We start from the raw sequence: 25,390 nt of genomic DNA, 5'->3' as shown, positions 1-25,390 counted from the left end.
CTATGAGACAGGTCTATGCCATGTCGCACACGCCTGATCCATGCTTCCCTATGACAAAAAAAATCAGCATTAGGGATCCAGACAATACAGTTGGGCACTCCGGGCAGGAGTACACATTTATTTAAATGCAGAGGGCATTTCCATTCAACCGTGATCAAAAACATTTTTACCCTCTACACCTAAAGTAACAGAATAATACATTTATGTTTCTATCAGGTTTGATTTTTTGATCAGCAGTCGCCTCGTGGTAAGCATTAAAAGAAGAAATACAGCAGCACCAGCTGGCCCTTGAAAGAAGGGCACAGGAGTAGTACCCTGCTTGCTTAATGACCAGAAGAAAAAAAACACAAGCGGGAAAAATGTATGTAATGAAAGTGAGGAACAAAACACAATATAGGAAGGATATTACACTGGCAAGAATATATACACCCACAAAGTACTCAATGTAACTGCTGGCATGAGATAAATACCATTACATTTTCACGTTGCTGTTGTCATTCACAAGTAACAGTATTCTTCTAACGTGTACGCATCGCTGAAAACATGCACAAAGTACCATAAGACGTTGGTGTTTCACTGCGGTCATTAAATTAAAATCCACTTCAAGGTAAGGTTGTACAGATTGGCCCTAAAGGTGCCAATCGTGTAAAGAGCTAAATTCCCAAACCATCCAGCAGATGGCACTGTTGTACTTCGAGAAAGCTTGAGACCAGAAGATTAAACAAACTTCCTGTTCCACGCCTATAGAGATAAGTGGATGCGAAGAAGACTGTACACTAGTAAGAGTAACCAGTTTTATTTGAAATTATTACAGTTCGCGTGTAGCAGGAGTTCCGGAGAATCCAGAAGTGCAAGAGGTAGAACCGCAGCAGTTACACGTGACGTCTTTGTCAGGGAGTGCGCGCGTCAGAGGCTGCGCGCGTGAAACGGATCACTTGTAAGATTCCTGTGCGAGTAAGCAGGGATAAAATTGATGGCGGTCACTCAAAGAGGCAATTAAAATTTCTAAAACCTCAAAAGATAGACAAGCCGCCAATTATTGAATCTCTCTGTAATCCACCGTAGCAAAAACAAAAATAAAAGTTCAAAACCAGCAGCAATTCTGGGCCCTTAAAAACATAATTACTGTAAACAAAATTACTAAAATAAGTTGGTTAAAACCACACGACAGAAAAACAGCAAAACAAAAACAGTCCTCAGCTCTTGTTCTGTATTTTGCCAGCAATTTTCGCAAGTCGACTCTAAAAGATGAAAAAAACAAAAAAGGATGATTAAAAAAAGATTACAAGGCAATTTAAAAAGAAAACTGCGCATCCCATAATATTTTTAACTTTTTTGTTGCTTCACAGACCCGTTCAAATTCACATTTAAATATGAGTTCTGCAACATGTTCCCCACGACCACTAAGTTCTACTTAGGTGGAGGGTAGCATGTAGTTCATTTATACTTTTACAACTGCCAGCAGCTCAACTTTGAAAAGATGGGTGGCGGACTTGTGAACAAACAAATAATGACAACAATGAACACGCATGTTACCAGGTAGGGACATTTCAGTTATCGGGCATTTTATTTTTTCTCAGAACAAAAGCAAAGCAGTAGTCAAATACACATGCAATAATATACTGTGACAGTATCACAGTCTAAGGAAAACTTAACTCATGTTGCCTTCTTAAAGAGCAAAGCATTCATCGGAGTGATTGACTAACTAGAAGCAAATGTCAAGTTACTTTCATTTCATGTTCTTTCTAGTGGATACTGTAACAGCAGAGTCCACACTTTTTGAATTCCCTCAGGCATCAGACAGGCTACGGAAACGTGTCAGAAATAGTTTACTCGTGCTATAATTGGTGCCACTGGACTCCATGCAAGACCCATCCCGCCTCCGGAAGTTACAGCACAGAGCAGTATATAGGCACATTCTTTGTCCTGACGTCAACGTGCATTCCACTTCCATAGAAGTACAGCGTCAGTTACAGATTGAGGAGAACCATGACAGTGTGAAGACTAACGTGAAACCTTGTTTACAACAAAAAGTCCACTCTACAGCATGGAGAGGAGGGATAGTGGAGATAAATCTGTGGCTAGAGAAAGTATCCATAAGAAATAGCAATACTAAAAGTTAACTTATCCTGAAGGATACATCTAATTGAAGATTCCTAACCTTTCGAATATTGACAGAGCATTAACTTGCGTAGGATCAAGCGTCCAAAATGGATTTCCCTGCAGTGCTGAGAGTCGATTATATAGTGCCTGGTGAAGGAGTGGATGGATGCTCACATAGCAGTCTGGCAAAAAGTCCAGCACTGAAACATCCCTCTAGCAAAATTTAAATCAAGTACATTTGTAAAGCAGACATTCATCAATAAAAGAAAAAGATTTAACCAGTAGGAAAGATTGAATACAAAGGGTTTTAAGGTCATTTAGGATTGAACTATGCAGTGTTGGCTATGAAGGGCAATGAGTAAGGAATCCAGGTTTTGGCTGCGGCCACAGAGAAAGCTTTATCACCATATCTGGCAATACAGACTTTGGGAACCTGTAAAAGAAAGGATAAGTTACTTACCTGTAATCCTAGTTCTCTTCCAGGGGTATTCTCATCAAAGTCATAAGCACTGAATAGTCCGGCCCACTTGTGGGACCCCGGAGCAATAGCCAATAATATGCATATATCTACATATATATATATATATATAAATACATATAAATTACACATATATATATATATATATATACACACACACACACATATATATATATATATATTGATAATATGCATATACATATACAGCCTGAAAAACACCATACTAGGCTCAAAAACTGCCATTGTTGCATGTAAAACTTTTACATTTGCTAAATAAAGACATATACATTACATTATATGATAATGTAAAGAAGAAACACTGCCCTGGGTTTCTTTGAAACACACAACCTTTATTTTCAAAGGTAAAAACAGGCAGGATCATAGAGGTAAATTTAGCCTAGATAGGCTGCATAGTAACAACTGAAAAACTTGGCGCAGTGCCTTTAAGACCTCCATGAGCCTCCAGGCTCCCATCATGCACCACAGGTGACAGTTAGGTCAGTTCTTTTGGACGGCATATAACAGTGTGATAACAGCATGGGTAACATGTAAAATAGACAGTCCTGGTATTCGCCCAGGGAGGAGGGTGGGCTGCTTATGACTTTGACGAGTGTACCCCTGGAAGCGAACTAGGATTACAGGTAAGTAACTTATCCTTCTCTTCCAGGGGATACTCATTGGCAGGGTATGCTCAGACGTGAGTCCCTTGCTCACTTTGCCACTGGAGTCAAGCAAGCCCGGCTGAAGACGGCTGTAATGCCAGAAACCGGTCCTGGGAAGCTTGATTCCGGTCCAGGGAAGACATGGCTTGGCAGTTCGGGCAGGACTGTTCCCATGAGGCACAGGGTCAGACTGATTTGCATATGGCCATGTCTGAACTGGGGTGGCGGAGTGAGCTAAAGAACGGTGATGGATTAAACCCAGATCAGTTGACTGGGGGTGAGTGTTTGTATTGTCAACGCTCCGTCCATCACCACCTTTGGTTTTTCGATACTCATCAATAGTCATAAACACTGAATAGAATAGCAAGCCCATCCCATACCCTGCGGATGAATACCAGTCTAAACAGTGTACTACTATATATTACCCAAACAAATTCCTCAGGGATGCTTGAGCATTCGCCTGAGTATCAGAATCAAGGCAGTAATGGCGGGCAAAGGTATGAACCGAACGCCACGTAGCTGCCGTACAAATTTCATGAATAGGAACATTTTTAAGCATTGCTATCGTAGCAGCTTTTCCTCTAGTGGAATGCGCTCTCGGCTTGCCCGGGAGCTGCTTCCGTGCCAACTGATAAGGTAACATAATACATGACACAATCCATCTAGAAATGGACCTCTTAGATGCAGGCAAGCCTGTATTCAGAGGACCGTAGTTCACAAAAAAAAAAGATCAGACTTTCGAACACTCTTGGTTTTATCAAGATAAAATTTCAAAACTCTTTTTAAGTCCAAAGAGTGTAAAGCTTTCTCAGCTGGAGTGTTCGGATTAGCAAAAAACGTAGGCAGTGTAACTGACTGGTTAATGTGAAAGTCCGAGACTACCTTAGGAAGGAATCTCGGATGAGTCTGAAGCACCACTCTAGTCGCATGGAAAACGAGATAAGGTTCTGTAGAACAAAAAGCCTGTATCTCGCTCACCCTGCGCACAGAACTGATAGCTACTAGGAAGGCCACCTTCCATGACAGATGTTGAAGGGACGCCTTATGAATAGGTTCGAATGGAGGACCCATCAATTTGGACAAAACCACATTAAGCTCCCAAGGAGGAGAGGGAGCCCTCACCTGAGGATACACTTTCTTGAGACCCTCCAGAAAATCCTTCACAACTGGCATTTGAAAGAAAGAAACCTGAGTGGGGGACTTTCGATATGCTGTAATTGCTGCCAGATGGACCTTTATAGAGGAATACTGTAAACCTGCTTTGGCCAAAGAAAGTAAGTATGGTAACAGTACCTGTTCTTGACCTCGAATAGGGTCATGACCTTCAGCAGCACACCACATGAAAAATCGCTTCCACTTGAAAGCATACGACTTTCTTGTAGAAGCTCTCCTCGCCTCTCTCAAAATGTGCATACAGTCCTGCGAGAGGCCTAAATGTCCATATTGGACGAACTCAGGAGCCACACTGCCAGCTTCAGGGACGGCAGGTTGGGATGGAACACCCTGCCGTTCTCTCTGGTCAGCAGATCCGGACAGCAAGGCAGCCTCTTGTGCGGTACTTTGGACAGATACAGGAGATCCGGGTACCACCATTGGCGAGGCCAATCCGGAGCCACCAGGATCATCTGTGTCTTGGACTTGTACAGTTTCTTGATCATCAAGGGAATGAGTGGAATCGGTGGAAAAGTGTAGAGTAATGTCTCTGACCAGTCCATCCATAGAGCATTCCCCTTGGACCCTCGTTGTGGGTATCTGGACGCGAAGACGCAGCATTTTGCGTTTTCGGCGTCCGCAAAGAGATCGATTTCTGGTGTCCCCCAGGCATGGAAGACATCTCTTATCACTTCTTCTTTTAAGACCCAGTCGTGTGCTTCTGCGAAGTGTCTGCTTAGGTCGTCTGCTTGGATGTTGAGGACACCCGGCAGATGGACCGCAGATATTTTCATACCCCGAGCCAGAAGCCATTTCCAGATTGCTTGCGCTTCGAGCGACAGAGGTCTGGATCTCGTTCGGCCCTGCTTGTTCAGATAGTACATCGTTGTGTTGTCCGTTTGAACAAGCAGGGAGGATGTCTTGATCGCGAGAAAGAAAGTCTTGAGAGCTAGGTGGACAGCTCTGAGTTCCAACATGTTTATATGATACATTCTTTCTTTTTCTGATCACACTCCATGAACTTGAAGCGATCCCAGATGAGCGCCCCATCCCTGAAGGGACGCATCTGTCAACAGCGATTGTCTGGGCATGTCCTCTTGGAAAGGCACTCCCACTACCAGATGACTCCGCTGCATCCACCATCGAATGGAGATCTGTACTGACAAGGGTAGTGACAGTTTGTCCTCCCAACGATTTGAAAACTGGGACCACTGGTCCTCCAGAGACTGCTGCAGAGGTCTCATGTGCAGCCTGGCGTTTGGAAGGAGGAAAATACAAGAAGCCATGGACCCTAGAAGAGACGAGATCTGCCTGCCCGTGGGTCAAGGAGTCTTCAGTAGAGTTTGACACTTGAGGAGAATGGAGGATAGTCTCTCCTCCGAAGGATACGCTTTTGCGTCCTTAGAATCCAGAAGTGCGCCCAGATAGTGTATCCTCTGCGTGGGATTGAGGATAGACTTTTTTAAAGTTTACGTGTAGGCCAAGTCTCCACAGCTGATGCATGCAGAACGTGAGATGTTGCTGAAGCAGAATCGGAGACGCACTCTTTAGCAGCCAATCGTCTAGGTAGGAATAGACAAAATGTGCCTCTTTCTCAGGAAAGCCGCTACGACTGCCATGCACTTTGAAAAGGTGCGAGGAGCTGACTTTAGCCCGAAGGGCAAAACTGTGAATTGGAAATGGCTGGTTTGGATGCAAAACCTTAGAAACTTCCGATGCTTTGGGGCGATGGGGATGTGAAAATAAGCATCTTGAAGTTCTATGGAGCACATCCAGTCCCCTTGATGCAGAAGTGGAATTATTTGATGTAACGCCAGCATTCTGAACATTTCTCGCCGAATGAATTGGTTGAGACGCCTGAGATCTAGTATGAAAAAACAAGCATGGGGTTGGCTCTGATCAGCAAGGCTGAGCCTATATATATCAAATAACAAAGAAAAATGCCAGTACTGATAACATTTAGTCATAAATACAACTCATCATCCACATCAAGAAAGTCAATTCAAGAAAGGACATTGCTACTTAGTCGCAATTTTATTTTTTGGAAAAATCAACAGTTCATTACAAAAGATTTTTTATTTTTTCATAAAAGAGAGAAGCATTAGAAAAAATTACGGACACATCACACTAAATTAAATAACTCAATCATATCACAGTCAACAAGCATTCACCACATTCATACCGAGTCAAAAATACCACATACTGTTATTACAAAACGAAAAACATTCTGCTATTACAAAGAACAAAAGGGAATAGCCATGGGAATGGCCATTCCTCTACTGGTCTGCTGAGGAGTTCTTATTACCTCCAGACTCCTTACAATTGTTTTGTACATTACTTGTTAATTTTTTATTGAATGGTATAAAACTCAAGAATCTAATGGAATGTACCATTTTCAAATAATTGTATCGAATTATCATATAACCATTGCAGATCCAGTTAGTCCCTTTTGTTCTTTGTAATAGCAGAATGTTTTTGTTGTAAATATTTTTGTCCACCCTAAGCGTGGAAGGGTATACTCAGACATGAGTCCCTTGCTCATTGCACCATCAGGATTCAAGCAAGCCGGGCCGAAGACGGCTGTAATGCCAGAAACCGGTCCCCGGAAGCTTGTTTCCTTCCCAGTGTAAGAATTGGCTTTTGTAGTTTGGTTTGCCCTGTTCCCATCATGCACTGGGACAGGAACAGACTAATTTGCATAGAGCCAGGTTCTGAAACTGGGATGGTGCAATGAGCTAAAAAACGGTGTTGGATCTAGCCCTGATCTTTTGACTGGGTGAGAGTATTCTGCTTAATTCAGAGACTCTGTCCCTCACCACCCCTTGTTGTAAATACATCGCAGATGCATAGCACTTGCGTTGTTGATGGCTAAACGCCGCATAGCCTGCAGATGGGGTAGGGGTAGGGCACCCAAATTTAAGGACTGGCTCACAGACATGATTTATTGCCAAAAGCAATCCGCCCTATATGCTGAACTCCTACCCAGCAATTCTCGACCCAGAGATATATGGGCGCCACTCACGTCTTATTTGTCGTCACAACCCACAGAAGACGGATACCCACATACTAATGTAGAGATGATTGTGTAGTATTTCCATGCCTCTAAGCAAGTTGGACGCCATCTCCTGATAGCACTAATTGAATGATGGCTTGTATGTTTCGATGTACCCCAAGGCAACGGTGCTGAACTGTCTAGGCTCCTCGACATACCTCTTTCATCCTCCCATGTTGATCTTGACTGTGTCTGCATATACCAAGAAATGTTGTCAACTGTGTTGAGTCGTACTGCCTATTATCTGATAATAGACAGTTTTTAAGATTATGATGTACAATGCATTTCTGTGTTCCTCGTTATTTTTACTTAGCGTGTGTCCTATCACTCCCACAGCTGATTAACATATGGATAACCGTTAAAACGCGGCCGGCCCGGAGTGGTTGTAGGCGGCTTGCTGTGTTAACATGTTCTAATTGCTATTTCTGATGATTGATGCATGAGAAACCTTTTAGCGCTGCCGGCCACGACATGGTTGTAGGCATAGAGCTGTGATGATACTTTCGCTCACCAATAAAACCTTATAAAAATAAATAAATACCGTAGTCTAGAGTTGATTAGATGTCTACTAAGATTCTGAGGTGGGGCTGTAAAAAGTAAATATCTGCTGTACAGTTTTCAAATGATAATAGCATGATTTCGAGATTGGTGGGGGAAAGAGAAAAACTTACACCAACAAAGATCAAGCACTTTCAAATTCGGGGAAGTGAGTAATGGATTAATTTTCAAATAGTTTCATTCACCAAGTGACAGTTAAGCTGTTGGCCAAAGGAGCGGTCACAGACAGATCTGTACATTGGTTGGGAGACACACCAAAGATAAACTGGGTATCACCTGTGGACATACAAGTCCTTTGTAGATCGTGAAACGGGTGCCAGCAGCAGCACGTAAAAGTTAAAAAGAAGCAGAGAGAAAGGAGCCCTTCAGAATACTAAACTCAACGTCCTAACAATATCAGCCAGGACTAAGCTGATTCCTCAATACCTATACAAGATAGCCTGTTCGGTAGGATTACGTCATCGATAGTATCAATCGCTGCTGAGAGCTATTGATACAAAAGGGGATGATGGACGGAGCGTTTGTACAAATCAAACACTCACCCCCAGTCAACTGATCTGGGTTTAATCCATCACCATTCTTTAGTTCACTCAGCCACCCCAGTTCAGACATGGCTATATGCGAATCAGTCTGACCCTGTGCCTCCTGGGAACAGTTCAGCCCGAACTGCCAAGCCATGTCTTCCCCGGACCGGAAACAAGCATCCTGGGACCGGTTTCGGATTCATAATCCTCATCAGCCAGGCTATCTTGAATCCAGTGGCCAAGTGAACAAGGGACTCACGTCTGAGCATACCCTGCCACACTTAGGACGAACAAAGCGATACAAAGGCATGGCTTGGCAGTTCGGGCTGGACTGTTCCCATGAGGCACAGGGTCAGACTGATTTGCATATAGCCATGTCTGAAATGGGGTGGCTGAGTGGGCTAAAGAATGGTGATGGATTAAACCCAGATCAGTTGACTGGGGGTGAGTGTTTGATTTGCTCAAATGCTCCGTCCATCATCCCCTTTTGTATCGCTTTGTTCGCCCTAAGTGTGGCAGGGTTTGCTCAGACGTGAGTCCCTTGCTCACTTGGCCACTGGATTCAAGATAGCCTCGCTGATGAGGATTATGAATCCGAAACCGGTCCCAGGATGCTTGTTTCCGGTCCATGGAAGACATGGCTTGGCAGTTCAGGCTGGACTGTTCCCATGAGGCACAGGGTCAGACTGATTTGCATATAGCCATGTCTGAAATGGGGGGACGCTCCGTCCATCATCCCCTTTTGTATCGCTGAGAGCTATTGAAGCACCAACACCCCTAGGACTCTGCCATACATTTTTCCAAGAGGTGGTCATCCAGAATCTACACAACAACCAACTCAGTACTACGGTCTGGAAGGAACCCTGATTGTTGGCTATCAAGGAAAACGCTCAATTTTGTATACTCCTGTACTTGTAAGAAAACTATACTTTCAAGTATTTTTGATATGAAAGGCAACAAGGAGACAAGCTGAAAGTTGCCTTTGATGTTTAGATTCCAAGAATGTTTTATTAGCAGTGGTCGAACGATTGCTTCTTGCCAACAATATTCTATACAGCCTGTGGAGAGAGACGGAGAGAATATGATCCTAATCTCTGCACTTATAAGCAGTGTCAATTGTTGAAATATTTGGTATGGCAGGTGTCTGATGGGGAGCCTGAAAGACAGCTTTGCCGAATAAACGTAATATTATTATGCTATGGCAAGGACTCTATCAAATGTGGGGGTGATCTGTTCTTGAGTGATTGGAAATAATTCAAGCTGTTTCAACTTGTCCAAACAGGGTGGGCGACTGATAGTTTCAGCTTCAAAATCTGCTATAATGCTGGCAATTTTATTAACGCATAGCAGCAGCGTTATCATTTACGTTAGGTGAATTGGGCAGGTCCAATGAACATATTGGAGGTTCCTGGAGCTCCTTAATGATTTAGATTAACTTAAGTTTCAGGCATTAGTCAGTCTGTTTGAGAAGCCTCTTTTTGACTGAGTTTCTAAATATGCTCTTTTTGGAAGGTAAGGCATTGAATGTTGATCATAGGACCTACACCAAGAGTCTCTCTTCCACAGAGCTGCAGTTTGCACTTTTTGGTGCACCATAGATTCCTTTTTTTAACACTGGATTTTTTTTTACTATGCTTAAAACGAGCAGGTCATCCAGTGTTTGGTTAGCTGAAGTATTTAGACTGTTAAATTAAGCACCCAGTGCCATAGTGGAAGCCTCTGTTACAATTATCAAGTTTTAAATGCATTGCCTAGCCTGTCGTATAGGGGAACAGCCTTTTCAATTACAAACTCTGTCTTCGTTACTAGAGAAGAATGACCTGAATAGCAGAATGATATTGAAACTTGGTCCAAATTATTGGAATGGTTTCGTTAATATTTTTTTCCATATTAAAAAAAACGATACCGAGCAAATGTCTGGATGAATGGACGAGGGAAGCAGTCATAACCTTCAATTCAAAGTTGTCTAGAGAGTCTTTAAATTTCTGTGAGGGGACAGTAGACATCTCCAACTAGAGATTAAGACTCCCCGTTGCAGCTTTGACAGAACGATTTCAACAACACGTCCTGCAAGTCCAAGGACATCATCCGATCCCAATGATCTAGGGTGGACAGGACCAGAGTTCAGAGTCAGCATCTTCAATTTGCCCTTCCAAAGAAAGTGGTTCAAGAGCGGAAAGTGCAAAATTGGCCTGAGCCAACTGTCTTTCTTGGACACCAAGAAGTAATGGCAGCAGCTCCCTTTTCCCACCTATATCTCACTGAATCTCCCTATTGCCCTTTTAGCCTACAGTGACTGAACCTCTTTTGCAAGGATGGAGGCATTTTCTGCCAAAGTTTAAGCAAAAGGAAAGGAACCTTGTACAAGGGAATTGCATACTGTGTGGGCAGGCAAAAACGTATCCCGACACCTACTGGCCACAGAGAACTCCCAAAAGAAGAAGAATCAGAGTGCCTTTGTGGCAGAGGAAGGCTGATCCTCCTAGTGGCCCCAAACTCTGCCACCAGTACATGTCCTCGATCCATAAAGGGACTGGACAGGCTGTTGGAAAAGCTGCCTCTGGCATTAAGCCAGCACCTGGAATAATCCCTGGACTTCTGGAATTGCTGGTGGAACATGCAAGACAGGTACAGTAAGCCAAAGGAGCACGTCTATCTTACAGCAGTTACTAAAGCTGAATCGGGCCTAGTTTCCAAACCGCATGGAGCCATCAAAAAGCATATCCATAAGGGATTCCTGCACATCCCCAGAAAGCTAGTGGCATGCATTCTTGCAAGACAGCGAATCACTTCACTAGTGCCCATAGCTCGGCATACACGGCCTGGTATTCAGGCTAGCCAGCAAAATTTACTTGCAGCATTCTGCTCATTATAGGCTACCTGGTCAAAAGTATTTCGTAACTCCACAGAGAGGGTGGGCAAGATCTTGTTCATCATATCCCATAGGACAAATGTATCTCTAGAATAAACAGCATGCAGAGACAGCAATGCCAACCTGAGCGAAAAGGACACAATCTTGCCAAGCATTTAAATACCCTTTGACATTGTCAGATAGAGCAGTAGGTAAGGCATTTGGGTTCGCCTTGCTAGGCAAAAACTGAACTGCAAGGCTTTCTAGCAAGGAGTGCTGGTTTAAATACCCAAGACCACATGGAGAAAGCCAATGATGCCTGGCGATGGGGCGGCTTACTGGTGGTGCAGACCATGATTTTAGCCTCACTGCTGACTAGGTTTCTGTTAGTGCTTCATTGAAAGGTAAAAAACGCCATTACGTTGAAACGCCAGATTGCAAGTTTTCAGTAAGCAAATTCAATTTGGTTTTTGCGGCTGGAAACTGCAATTTCAACACTTTTGAGGCTCTACGGATGACCATGGCAAAGGAAACACTTTCCTCGGCGAGGGGCCCAAATGGGGAGTCCAATTTCACCTCTCGTAAAGTATTAAGACCACTAGCATTTCAAATGTCTAAATACAGACCAACATCAGTACAGTGAGAGGGTAACAAATTGTCATCATCCTAGTCATGCTTAAGAATATAGGGATCATGTACAACATCTGAATGTGTACAAACATGGCCCCAGGGAGGCAAAATATTAGTGAGGAGGCAAAGGTACTGCCAGAGAATTCTCTCACATCATGGGCTTTGGATTGGTGATTTCAAAATTAGACATTGACTGACATATATCCAAACACGGACTAGATCAGAGATCGACATCGGGTTTACCAAAAACTAGCACCTCTGTAGGCTGACAGGAGTGGAGGATCACTGATAGAGGCCGAGCAGAGGCCGAACTAGGATCCGTTGGCGTGGATCCAAAAGGCTCAAAGGCATTCCAGGGGGACTAAGTATCATCTACAACATTTTCATCATTGCCTTCTTGAAGGCCTCTATAAGCTTCAAAGTGTTCGATAACAGCAGGAATTTAGGCTGCATCAGGTCTAGCTTCATAAAGGGGCAATATTTGGGCAATTAGCTTTTGAGTGCAGACAGAGAGAGATCTCTCCCTGGAGCAGGAGTGATTGAGAGAGGTGTCCTGTCTGGGCATTTTGTGCTAGCACAGAGACTTGCACTTAAACCTGGTCTTACTGGAGGATGGACACGAAGTAGATTCGGGAAAAGGGCTCGGAGTGTCACCTGTCTAGTTTTTTGTGCTCAGCAAAGTACAGCTTCACACACAGCTCTTTGATGGCCTTTGGTTGTAACCAGACCATCTGTCACATGACCTCAAATCATGCTTGGATATGAAACACCAACAGCAGATGTCATGCGGGTCCATAACTGACATCTGTTTCTTGCAGGTGCGGCATAACTTGCACCCTGTAGGCTTCAGGGGAGACGTTTCCCTACTACACTGCAAAAAAATAAAGTTTTGGAAGTTAGTGAAGAACTAACAAAGGTTTGAGGACAAAGCTCAGCATCCATATTCAAGGGGTGTAGAAAAAATTAACTAGCATCAGCGCACAGGAGTAGTGCTTATATATGGCTCTCACCATAACAACCATAGGCGGACAAGGCTAACAGAGGCAGATGGAACTACTCATTGGCACAAAGGAGCAATTACTAAGACATTTTTGGAGCTGGTCTGGCTCCTGGGAGAATTTGAAAGACAAGGGATATTTTATGAGACGTATCCATAGAGATACATTTTTTATATCTTCAATACAATTATGTACTAGAGGAATTTTGAAGTGGGAAATCTGCAAAGAACTATATTGATGATCTCCAATAGTCAACAGATGAAACTTGAGCGAGAAGTATCAACGGCGAGACTAGACTATATTTAATAAGGGCTTTCTTTTTTATAGCATGAAAGGCGGAACTCTAGTGTAAGGCCAAATCAAACTACTTCTATTTAAGGAAACTCTCTGAGAAAATAGCCATCTTGAATTTTGCGGGAGGCTGTTTCAGATGAACGTACTATGAAATTCTGGAGCCATATTAGCATTTTCAAATATATATACTTATCCAGTATAGCATCTTTCATAGATTCACATGGTCGAATCATTCCCTGTCGAAGGGGAAGTCCCACAGTACCATAATAAAGCAGTAGGTATCAGCTTAGCATAGGCTAAAGTGACACTGGGCTATGACATTTATAGAGTATCTATGTCCTTTTTAAAAAAGGACAAAACTTTAACTATGACCAATAAGGTCTTAGCACCCTTAAGAACACTCCCAAGAGAGGCTTATTTACTCAGATTTTCACTGCAGTTCGTGTGTGAAGGTTGTCTCCCTGAGCTCTGCCGAGTTTTTCTCATTTGAAAGATATTTCAACCATATTACTCTATGTCTGACAAAAAAGTAATATTTCATCCATGTAAGACCTGTGGGAAGAACGGAGTTCACATGGATGACCCACATAACGACTGCATTTGCAGCCTTCATCCCAAGCAGGAGATAAGAGTGCAAGATTTGTGGCACTTTCTCCTAAAAAACCCTGAGGAACAGGAAGGGAGGCTACTTCTGTGGTTTCAGAAAACAAAAGCCCAGAAATCATCCTCTGAGGAGGATAGTGACACCTCTTATAGGTCTCACAAAAGAGCTAGATCTCATGATGGAGCATCACAGGAGTCCGTAAAATCTGTAAAGACTTCTCACCGGCAGCAAATAATTGGGACCCCCTCTATTAAATTCTTTTAGCCAGGAAAAAGAGAGGACAATATAAACAATACCAAGAGAAATTCCCTTAAGGCCTTATGTTTTCGTATCCGACATTGTTTAAAATACATTTCATAGTGAGGGAAACCTTCTAATAAACACAGATAACAGATTTATATCATTTTCATTATTTTCTTTATTTTTTACAAAAATACTTTTTTTCTTCTTTTCTGTTGAGTATTTTCACCAAATCGTAAATTATTTTTCAGATGTTATAAACATTTAAAAATACAATACATGGGGGGCGTGGCCAGGATGTCGGCCTGATCGGACGTGCCTTGTGTGGCTCCCCGGCCCTGATCCCCTTAGCACGGCACCATAGCCTAAGATACCCCCAAAAACCCTGCACTCTCCTCACGACACCCCCGTGGTTAAATATCGGGGCTGCAGAGGCCCCCACTGTCCCGCGGCGGCCACCCGCGGACGAGGCCGGGAGCCCGGCGTCATGGCGGCGCAAGGACGAGCTTCTCCGATGGGCTTCTCGGAGATGGAGAGCGCCGCTGGTTCCCGGCGTGCTTGAGGCGGCGGAGGAGAGTGCCGTCCGGGCCCAGGGGGCGGCCCCTTCGCGGATGCCGGGAGATCCCTGCAGCTACAGCAGACCGGTGAGGCGATTCCCCGCAACTCTACCCCCCCGGCTTCAGGCCTACGCGGCGTTCGACCGGGATCTCTCCCGGCGGGCGCGGGCCCGACGGACTCTGCCGCACCTGCCCCCGCCAGCTACCCGCGAGGCATACCCGGGCCCAGCTCTCCCTCCGGGCGCCGAGCGCTGCCCAGAACCCTCACTCAAAGGCAGCAGCAGTGCCCGACGGGGCGGCCTACTAACACCGGCTCCTGCTCTACGCCGCACTCGAGCCCCCGGCGCGGGGCCTAGCCTGGCAGTGCCGGATCTCTCGGCAGGCACGCCTGGGGGGACCCCCCACACCACGCTGCGGCTCTGCACCTTCACCCCTGCCTGGAGCCTCACTCCGCCTGGGATCACCGCCCTGGGGCTGGGACACCGCCGGCTGCTGCTGGGCTCCTTGCGCTGGTGCGGGGCCTACGCCTAGGGTCAGGCTCCGAGGTGCCTGAGAGGCCCGCCCGGCGGCGCTGACGCCCGGGCCCCGTCCCGGCGAGGCTGGTGCCTGCCACCCCCCGCCTACAGTGACCCGGGGACAGAGGAGTGACCCACGGAGCTTCAGCCACCCCGGGACCCGCCCTGCCGCCGCAGCCTCCCGGCCGTGCCCCCCTGAGATCGGCTGGGGGCCCTGCGGGTGACACTCTGGGATCGGCGGGCCTGGTGCTGGACCCCCTGGATTGAGGCCGCTCTCGTGCGCCTGGGGGGGACCGCCGACTCCGGGGCTTACGGAGACTGAAGCGCGGATGCCACCCCACTGACGGACCTCCTTCATCGCACGCGCTGAACTGAGGGGACCAACCTGCCCTCGCTAACCGCGATGGCCCGCACGTCTCTTCCGCCGTCTCTGCCCTGGAATCGCCACGGACACTCCCCCCAGCCTGGACACGCCGCCTGCGACACGCCCGGGCCCTACTGCTACGGGGGTCCATCCATCCCGGACACCTTCTCTGCAACCACACAGGCAACCTCGCCCGACCACACGGCTCTCTGCTACCTGCACCCCGCTTTCCCCCAGACCACGTTTGCGGCCTTTGGGCTTGCCTACCATGGCTCACTCCAACCGCAAAGGGAATCGGAACATTGTAGACTTAATGCAAAAGTCTGCACCGAAAGCGGAGAAGACCCAAACGGCTGCCTCCCTGAGGCCTCAGGCAAGCCCCCAGAATCAAGAGGATGACACCACCCCCATCACCAAGGCCTTCCTGGCCTCCCTCTTCAACACCTTGAGGCAGGACTTCCAAACCCTGAAACAAGAACTCGCGGGGGAGCAACGTGAGCTGCGCCGGGACATGGACGGTCTGGGTGAGCGGGTGGCTTCGATGGAGGAAGCGGACAGCACGCGCAGCATGGAGGTGGAGAGACTGCAGCAGGAGATCCTTCGGCTTCAGGACCAGAACGCGGACCTGCAATCGCACTCAGAGGATCTCGAGAACCGTTCCAGGCGGAACAACATCAGGATCCGCGGAGTCCCTCTGAAGGCCGAACAGCCTAATCTGGTTGAATACTTACAGGAACTGTTCAGGGATATATTGGGTGTACCCCAGGACTTCATGATAAGAATTGACAGGGCGCACAGAGTGGGCATGGCGCGACGCGCCCCGGCCCCCCCGCCGGACATCTTGGCTTTCCTCCCAGATTTCCCCATCAAAGAACGCATCCTCAGAGAGGCCCGGGGTAAACAACCTATCCAATTCCATGGAATGCCCGTGGCCCTTTTTCAAGACCTTTCCCCCATCACGCTGCAGAAGCGCAAATCCTTCCGGGTAGCCACCAACTTCTTAAGAGACAATGGTGTACCCTACTCCTGGGGTCATCCGTTCCGCCTGATCTTTAAGTGGCAGGGTTCGCTTCATCAACTCCGGTCACTCCGAGATACCTGCGCCCTCCTAAACATTGAAATGCCGGAGGGGCCCGGATCCAGGAGTACATCCCCACACAGATCGCAAGATGACTCGCCCCGGCAACCAAAGCACGGCTGGCAGATGGTACGTCGACGACGCTCCCCGAGAACTGTCTCGAGGCCGGATCCTGCTACGGTCGCCCAGGAACGAGAAGCAGCGGTGCAGGAGGTGGCAGACAACACCGCGACAGATCAGTAAGACACTGTGACTTTGGGGGTTTTCTTTTACGTTGCACTCTCCTGGGGTGCCGGGTCGGGGAGCTGCCTATTCGGCCGCTGCCATGGTACCCCTACTTGTGACTTTCTACGGACCTGTGTCACACACGTTTAGGCCCGAGACTCTAACTAGTTCACAGTTTGGGGATTGTTGTTTGGATGTTTCTGGGGAGAGGGAGGGGGGCGAAATGGGGATTGAGGACGCCCAACCTGTTGGGGTTAGGGAGGCTTCTGGGGATTGGGGGGACAAAGGGGAGGGAAGGGGTTGTGGGAGGGGCACGGGGCACGTGGGTGGGGACCAGTATGCCAGGGAATCTACAAAATGCTCGCACGCTAACCATGTCTTTTTCATATGCTGCTGCGTCAAGCGCTGTCTTACTCGCCCATTCCCGTCCCTTACTAGGATGACAGACACACTTAAGGTACTGTCCCTCAATGTCAAGGGCCTCAACAATCCGATTAAGCGGAGGGCGATTATCTCTTATTTGGAAGACTCGGAAGCTGACATCTGCTTGCTGCAGGAAACTCACCTCCTGCCCAATGACTCGCATAGGATGCGCTCCCGAGCCTTCTTCCAGCAATTCTTTTCATCTCTCCCGTCCAAAAAAGCAGGGGTTGCCATTCTAGTGTCCCGACGCTTCCGGGGTAAGGTGGGAGCTAAATCCGGGGAGGTAAAGGGGCGCCTCCTGACACACACATTCCATATGGGAGATACCATGTTCACAATAGGTTCCATCTACGCTCCCAATACGGGTCAAGGGTCAAGAGTCATTCCTCAAAGCTGCACTTTCCGAAGCTCTGCAATCACCTCATTCCCAGCTGCTCATAGGGGGGGACCTCAATCTCGTTATGGACACGAATATGGACAGATCGGGACGCCGCTATGGTGACACCGGCGCGCTTTCAGATACAGGCAAACTATGGTTGCAAGAAAGAGACATAGTGGATCTCTGGAGAACGGCACACCCCAATACGACACGCTACACCTACTACTCCCACGTTCACCACACATATTCGCGTCTGGATCACATCTTGGGCCCCTCGGAAATGGTTCCCCACATTGCAGATATTTCCATTGTCCCAGCTGCCCTCTCTGACCATGATGCGGTGGAGCTGACGCTCAAGGTGCCTCGGTCCCCACGCACTCCTGGCACCTGGAGGCTCAACTAGCCCCTTTTACAACGTCCAGCTGTGCTCGAGCAACTCCGTAAATGCATCTCGGATTACCTTGTCACTAACGACTCCCCTGCGGTCTCGATTTCCTCCCTTTGGGGTGCCCTGAAAGCTGTGGTTAGGGGGGAATTGATAGCAATCGCTGCCGCCGACGCCAAGATCCGCAGGGAAAAAAGAACCGACCACACCGCGCAGGTAGCTGAACTGGAGAGGGCTCACGGCCGCACGTGTGCTCCGAGAATCTGGCGCCAGCTGAAAGCCGCTAGGGCACAACTGGCCAGTCTCGACACTGACAGAGCGGAATTCGCTGCTCTTCGTCTCCGTCACACTTACTACGTGGGAGGCAATCGCACCGGACGCCTCCTGGCAAGCGCCTTAAAGGCTAAGACTCAACGCTCGAAGATAACCGAGCTGCGGGACGATTCCGGTAATACTATTACGGATGAATGCGCAGGTAGCCTCCGCCTTTCGCTCCTTCTACGCTTCCCTGTATGGCGCGGATAGAGTATCCGCTGAAGCTGTTAACGAGTATTTGCTGTCGGCCAATATCACGCCACTTTGTCCGTCGAGTTCGGAGGCCCTGGACGCCCCCATTCGCCCGGACGAAATCCTCGCCGCCATCTCGCGCCTCCGCCCGCTAAAATCGCCGGGCCCTGATGGGTTTTCTCCGGCTTTCATAAAACTTTTGGCCACACTCTAGCTCCCATACTTGCGAGATTGTTTAATTCCTTTGAAGGCCCAAGCTCCATACCACCGGACATGCTGGCGGCTGACATAGTGGTACTACCCAAGCCGGGTAAACCCCCGACACACTGTTCCGCGTTCCGCCCCATCTCTTTGCTCAACCTAGATTTGAAACTGTTCACGGGGTGCTGGCGGCCCGCTTGGGCCCCTGCCTTCCGGGAATCCTGGAACCAGACCAATCGGGCTTTGTCCCGAATCGCCAGTGTAGCGATAACACAAAGCGTCTGCTGCACCTCGTGGACAAAGCCCACTTCCAGGACTCGGAGTCGGTGTTGCTGGCCATTGACGCGGAGAAGGCGTTTGACCGCGTCGACTGGACCTACCTGCAGGCAGTCCTGCAGTGTTATCGTCTGGGCGACCGATTCCAGGCTTGGATCGCCAGCTGTTACCACCGCCCTGTGGCTCGAGTCAGACTCGGTTGTCACACATCAGATCCCTTCGAGATACAAAGAGGCACCCGCCAGGGGTGCCCTCTCTCGCCCCTCTTATTCGCGCTTTATGTGGAACCCCTGGCGCAGAAAATCCGAGATAACCCCCGCATCAGTGGCGTCTCCTTCGGCCACGAACCCCATGTGGTGGGACTCTATGCTGACGACATTATAGCCGCACTGGACCGACCGTCCACCTCCGTGCCGGCTTTCCTGGAGGAACTGGACAACTTTGGAGCGGTATCCGGCTTCAAAATCAACCGGGGGAAATCCCTGATATTGCCCTTAGGTAGCTATGCCCATCCTAACACCCCGACGCCTGATTTCGGCTGCGATCTGCAGACCTCCGCGCAACTCCCGTACTTGGGCATCACTCTTACTTCCTCCACGGATTCGACGATCACCCTTAATTACACCACGCTGTCCTCCCAGATCCGAGCCGACCTCGCACGCTGGTCGAAACAACCTCTCTCTCTCTACTAGGCCGCGTGGCGGCAGTGAAAATGTCCGCTCTACCTAAAATACTGTATGTTTTTCAAACTCTTCCGGTAATGCCGCCGCCAGGGGTGATCGCCGCCCTCCAACATGCTATTCACCAGTTTATCTGGAAACAGCAACGCGCACGGCTGAACAAACAAGTGGCGCACAGACATGTCAACGAGGGGGGTCTCGGAATCCCTAACCTCCTACGATATTTCTGGGCCTCACAGCTTCGATACTTAGTGGAATGGTACAGACCCGAGTCTGAAAAGAGATGGTTGTTCCAGGACCGGGCAATGGCTCAGACCTCACTGTGGAAAATCCCATTCCTTCCTCGCCACCATAGACCGCGATATCTCCTCCGCTCCCCTATCACGCGCACTGTCATGAAGGTCTGGGACTCGGTGGCTGTCCGGAGGGGACTAACAACCTTCCCTTCCCCACTTACTCCGCTCTTTGATAACCTTGAGTTCCCGCCGGGAAATGGCCCCCATGCCTTTCCACAATGGCGCTCCACAGACTGTCGCTCGGCTGGCCACCTCTTTGACGTGAAGGGGTTTCTCCCTCTCGCCGACGTTGCACAGGGTTATGGCATAACCAAACCTCACATGTACCAATATTTCCAACTCCGCCATTGGCTCTTAGACCCGGAGCGTGTCCCCCAGGTTGGCCGGCAAATGACACCGTTCGAACGCTGGCTCATTTCAAAGGACTCAGACAAACACCTCATATCAGAGCTCTACAAGATGCTATCCCCCGAAGCAAGTTCAGCTACAACGGCAGGGCAGAGACGCTGGGAGTCGGAATTCGGGAGGGTACTCTCACCCAAAGAATGGGAACTGATATACTATAGAGCAGCACACACCACTCGCAACACTACTGCCAGGGAATCTGCGGTAAAGTTAGCCATCTACTGGCATCTTACTCCGGCACGACTCCATCAGGGCAACCCTCTCCGAAGCGCGCTGTGTTGGAGGGGCTGTTGTGAAAAGGGGACTCTGACCCATCTTCTGTGGGACTGTAGCATGCTGCAGGGCTACTGGAAAGCAGTTTTAGACGACATGGACTTCACATTCGCAACCGAAATCCCACGCTTCCCTGCATACACTCTCCTAGGTCTGCCCAACGCGCTCACGTTTCCCTTGCGCTCGCCTCGTGGCAAACAGATGGGCATCGCCATGCAAGCAGCTTCACAACACATCCTGTCGCTGTGGGGCTCCACCACACTACCTACCCACACTGGCTGGCTACACAAACTGTGGTTCACGCTGGGAATGGAACGCATCCAGGCCACGCTTACTCACACTGCTGACACATTCCAAAAAACCTGGCAACTGCTCCTGTCACTCTTGGCCAGGGAATTTCACGAAATAACTTGCCCGAAATATCTTCGCATCTTGCGACTTACGCTCCAATCTCGAGACCCAACGTGATACTGCACGTCTTGAGGCACGCACTTATGTAAGTGCCACTGCAGCAGCATTAGACTACAGGCATACTGGTCGGGGAGGAGGGAGGGAAGGGGAAGCGGGACTTGGGAGGGAGGTGGGGTGTTTCTCATTGTTTTGTTTGTTCTTTACTCTTGAAAGCCTACTTTCTCGGGCTATGGGCACTGCACCTCCGCTTGGGCATGATTTATATGCTCATTTGTTGACTTGTAGAGAAGACATATCTGTCTGTCTCGATCGCCATATATGCCTGTTGTACGTATACTGCATTGTGTTGCCTATTCCTTGTGTTCCTAAAAACTCAATAAAACATTTGAAATTAAAAAAAATACAATACATTATTCACATATCTAATAACAGGCAAGTTATTTACATATACCCTGATGACCACACATCAACCAACAAACACTCACTACGCCTGGCATATTAAGTCACTTGTATCATCTGGACTACCTCAATCGCAGAAATGAATGGATATACTGGATGTTAAGTGGAGTATGCTATATGTGATGTATGAGTAGTGAGTGTTTGTTGGTTGATGTGTGGTCATCAGGGTATATTTAAATAACTTGCCTGTTCTTAGATATGTGAATAATGTATTGTATTTTTAAATGTTTATAAAATCTGAAAAATAATTTACGATATGGTGAAAATACTCAACAATAAATGAGAAAAAGCCTTTTTGTAAAAAATAAAGAAAATAATGAAAATGATATACATCTATGTTATCTGTGTTGATTAGAAGGTTTCCCTCACTATGAAATGTATTTTGAACAATGTCGGATACGAAAACATAAGGCCATAAGGGAATTTCTCTTGTTATAAAAGACTTCTCACCAGCCCCACAGCTCCAAGAAAAAGAAGAAATTTTTTTTCCCCCTCGGAAACATCCTTGACTGGCTCATCCAATAGACGACGGACCCGCCAATGCTTCCGTCAACTACGATCCCATGCTCCATCAATGGCAGTCCCGACGGTGAAACCAAAGAAGGAGTAGTTTCTGTCCTGTAACTCCAGTTCTGTAGTAGGGGTATCTCTGTTATAGTCATAATCTAGTGAATAGTCCCGCCCATGTGCGAGGACCCCGGCAATCAAAAATAATCTCTTAAGTTGTCAGAAAATTGCAGAACTGCAAAGACACTTAAGAGAAAATTTAAAGACAAATAATGCAGCCTATATCCACAGGCTACACTGTCCAGTACTTCAACTAGAAAATTCCACCAAAAATCCACAAACAGCAAAGCCTGTCCAGATTTCCCTTGCTTCAACAGCAAACACCCTCAGAAATGATAGAGAGGAAGGCATGGACAGACAAGCCCCATAGGCTGCCATTATGTGGCTTAAATAGGATACTGTGCCTTTAAGAGAACTTCTCCCAGTATCCCAGAATGCATAGCAGGTCCCTCTCACTTTCAGTTCTTTTTGAAGGCGTAACATGCCAGACCTGTCGCATTCCTTAAATGAACATCTCTCTCCACCGGGGAGGCGGGAGGGCGCTTATGACTATAACAGAGATACCCCTACTACAGAACTGGAGTTACAGGACAGAAACTACGCCTTCTGTAGTAGGGGATCTCTGTGTATAGTCATAATCTAGTGAATAGAATGGCAAGCCAATCCCCACACCAAAGCGGCGGTGGAGAAAAGAGAATTAACACCACTATCGTGCGAACAGATTTCGCAGCGAAGCCTGCCCAACCTGAGCGTCTGCCCTGGCATCAGTGTCCAGGCAGTAATGCTTAGCAAAGGTATGAACCGACTTCCAAGTGGCCGCCTTGCAGATTTCTGCAATCGGAACATTACGGAGCAAGGCTGTCGTGGCAGCCTTGCCCCTGGTGGAATGAGCCTTAGGCTTACCTCCTAAGGTCTTATTAGCTTTTTGGTAACATAACTGTATGCAGGACACAATCCACCTAGAGATAGACTGCTTAGAGGTCGCAAGACCCGTCCTGACTGATCCATAATTGATAAACAATTGGTCAGACCTACGAATATCTTTGGTCTTATCCAGATAAAATTTCAATACCCTCCTAACATCCAGGGAATGTAACGACCTTTCCGCTGGAGATGAACGATTCTGAAAAAACGTAGGCAAAGTTATGGTCTGGTTGACATGAAAATCAGAAATAACCTTGGGAAGAAATTTAGGGTGAGTACGCATAACAACCTTAGCAGCATAAAATACAGTATAAGGTTCTTAGCAACACAGAGCCTGAATTTCACTCACCCTGCGGGCCGATGTAATGGCCACAAGGAACGCCGCCTTCCAGGACAGGTGCTGCAACGAAGCCTTATGAATAGGCTCAAAAGGCTCCCTCCTCAACCTGGACAGCACCACATTCAGTTCCCATGAAGGCGAAGGAAGCCTAACAGTAGGGAACACCTTCTTCAGGCCTTCCAAAAAATCTTTGATCACAGGGATCTGGAAGAAGGAAGTCTGCGAAGGACATTTCCTGTAGGCAGTCAAAGCAGCAAGATGAACCTTAATGGAATGGACATTAAGGCCAGACTGCGCCAACTGTAGAAGATAAGGAAGGATGACATCTTCCTTACATGTCGTCGGATCATAGTTCTTGGACTTGCACCAGATACAAAATCTCTTCCACTTGTACGCATAAGAAGTCCTAGTGGAAGGTCTCTTAGACTCCTTCAGTAGGTCCATACAATCTGCAGGGAGATTCAAATGACCATATTGCACTATTTCAGGAGCCATGCTGCCAAACTCAAAGACGAGAGGTTGGGGTGCAACATCAGCCCCACGAACTTCGTGAGAAGGTCCGGCCTGCACGGCAGCCGAATGTGAGGAAGGAGAGACCGGTGAAGCAGGTCCGTGAACCACCACTGTCTGGGCCATTCCGGGGCAATCAGTATCATCCGCGCCCTGGACCGGGACAGCTTGATGAGAACCGTCGGAATCAGGGGAATGGGTGGAAAAGCGTACAGAAAGCTGTTTGATCAGTTGATCCATAATGCATTCCCCAGCGTCCCCGGCTGGTAGTACCTGGAGGCGAAGTCTTGGCATTTGCTGTTTTCGGCGGTGGCGAACAGATCTACATCTGGAGTCCCCCACCTTGCGAAGACTTCTAGTACTTCGTCGTTTATGACCCATTCGTGGTTTTCCTGGATCAGTCTGCTCAGCGCGTCTGCCTGAACATTCTGCACACCTGGCAAATGGGTGGCCGTTATCGTCAGTCCTCGGGCCAGAAGCCAGTGCCAGATCGCCTGCGCTTCCTGCGACAGAGTGCGTGATCTCGAGCCCCCCTGCTTGTTGAGGTAATACATTGTGGTCGTATTGTCCGTCTGTACAAGTAGAGAGTTGGTCTGGAAGGACGGGTGAAAGGCCTTCAGTGCCAAGTGAACAGCTGTGAGTTCCAGGAAATTGATGTGGTACGTGGACTTCGTCGGGGACCACGTCCCTTGAATTTGCAGGTCTCCGGAGTGCGCTCCCCATCCCTGGAGAGAAGCATCCGTCACGACAGTCTGAGTGGGAATGTCCTTGTGGAAGGGAACACCTCTGAGGAGATTCTCCGCTGAACACCACCACCTCAGAGACTGAAGAGCATGCAGAGATAGACGTATCTTGTCGTCCCAAGATCCTCTCCTCTGATCCCACTGATCCTCCAAGCACTCTTGCAACGGTCTCATGTGCAGCCGTGCATGGGGCGTTAGGAAGATACACGAGGCCATCGATCCCAGTAGAGAAGACACCGTCCTCACAGTCGTAGATGGAGTGGTCATAAGAGCCTGAGCCTTCCGAAGGAGTGATAATCGTCGCTCCTCCGAAGGAGACACGCTTGCTGACAGCGTATTGATGGAGGCTCCCAAGTACTGTATGCACTGGACTGGAGTCAGTACCGACTTGGACATGTTGATGTGCAACCCCAGCTTGTTCAAGAGAACGCACGTCTTCTGGAAGTGCGCTTGCGCTTCCGTGAAGGAGGAGGCCTTGATCAACCAGTCGTCCAGGTAGACAAACACCTTGTTCCTCCTCAGGTGTGCAGCTCCCACCGCCATGCACTTTGAGAATGTTCTCAGCGCAGACTTCAGTCCGAATGGCAGTACTGTGTATTGATAGTGATTGGCGCCGACTTGGAACCGCAGGAACTTCCTGTGTTTGTGTGCAATGGGCACATGGAAGTATGCATCCTGGAGGTCTATGGCACACAGCCAGTCTCCCCGTTGCAGCTGAGGATAAAT

The 25,390-nt window shown here is 48.0% G+C and overlaps 1 protein-coding gene across 1 annotated transcript in view; it reads right to left on the bottom strand.

Annotated features, from left to right (window-relative positions):
* Positions 1-780: 780 nt before the first annotated feature.
* The window catches only part of CDCA8 (cell division cycle associated 8), a 229,398-nt gene continuing 204,788 nt past the window's right edge, over positions 781-25,390 (bottom strand). The window contains exon 11 of the mRNA XM_078681219.1: positions 781-1,241. Within this exon, the coding sequence (XP_078537345.1) occupies positions 1,197-1,241 (45 nt within the window). The 3' untranslated portion in view covers positions 781-1,196. The remainder of the gene's footprint in view (positions 1,242-25,390) is intronic.

Source organism: Lissotriton helveticus, chromosome 3_1, assembly GCF_964261635.1.
Source record: "Lissotriton helveticus chromosome 3_1, aLisHel1.1, whole genome shotgun sequence".
Taxonomy (NCBI): Eukaryota; Metazoa; Chordata; class Amphibia; order Caudata; family Salamandridae; genus Lissotriton; species Lissotriton helveticus.
Note: the sequence above shows the minus strand (reverse complement) of the source record. Positions and strands in the feature narration are given on the sequence as shown.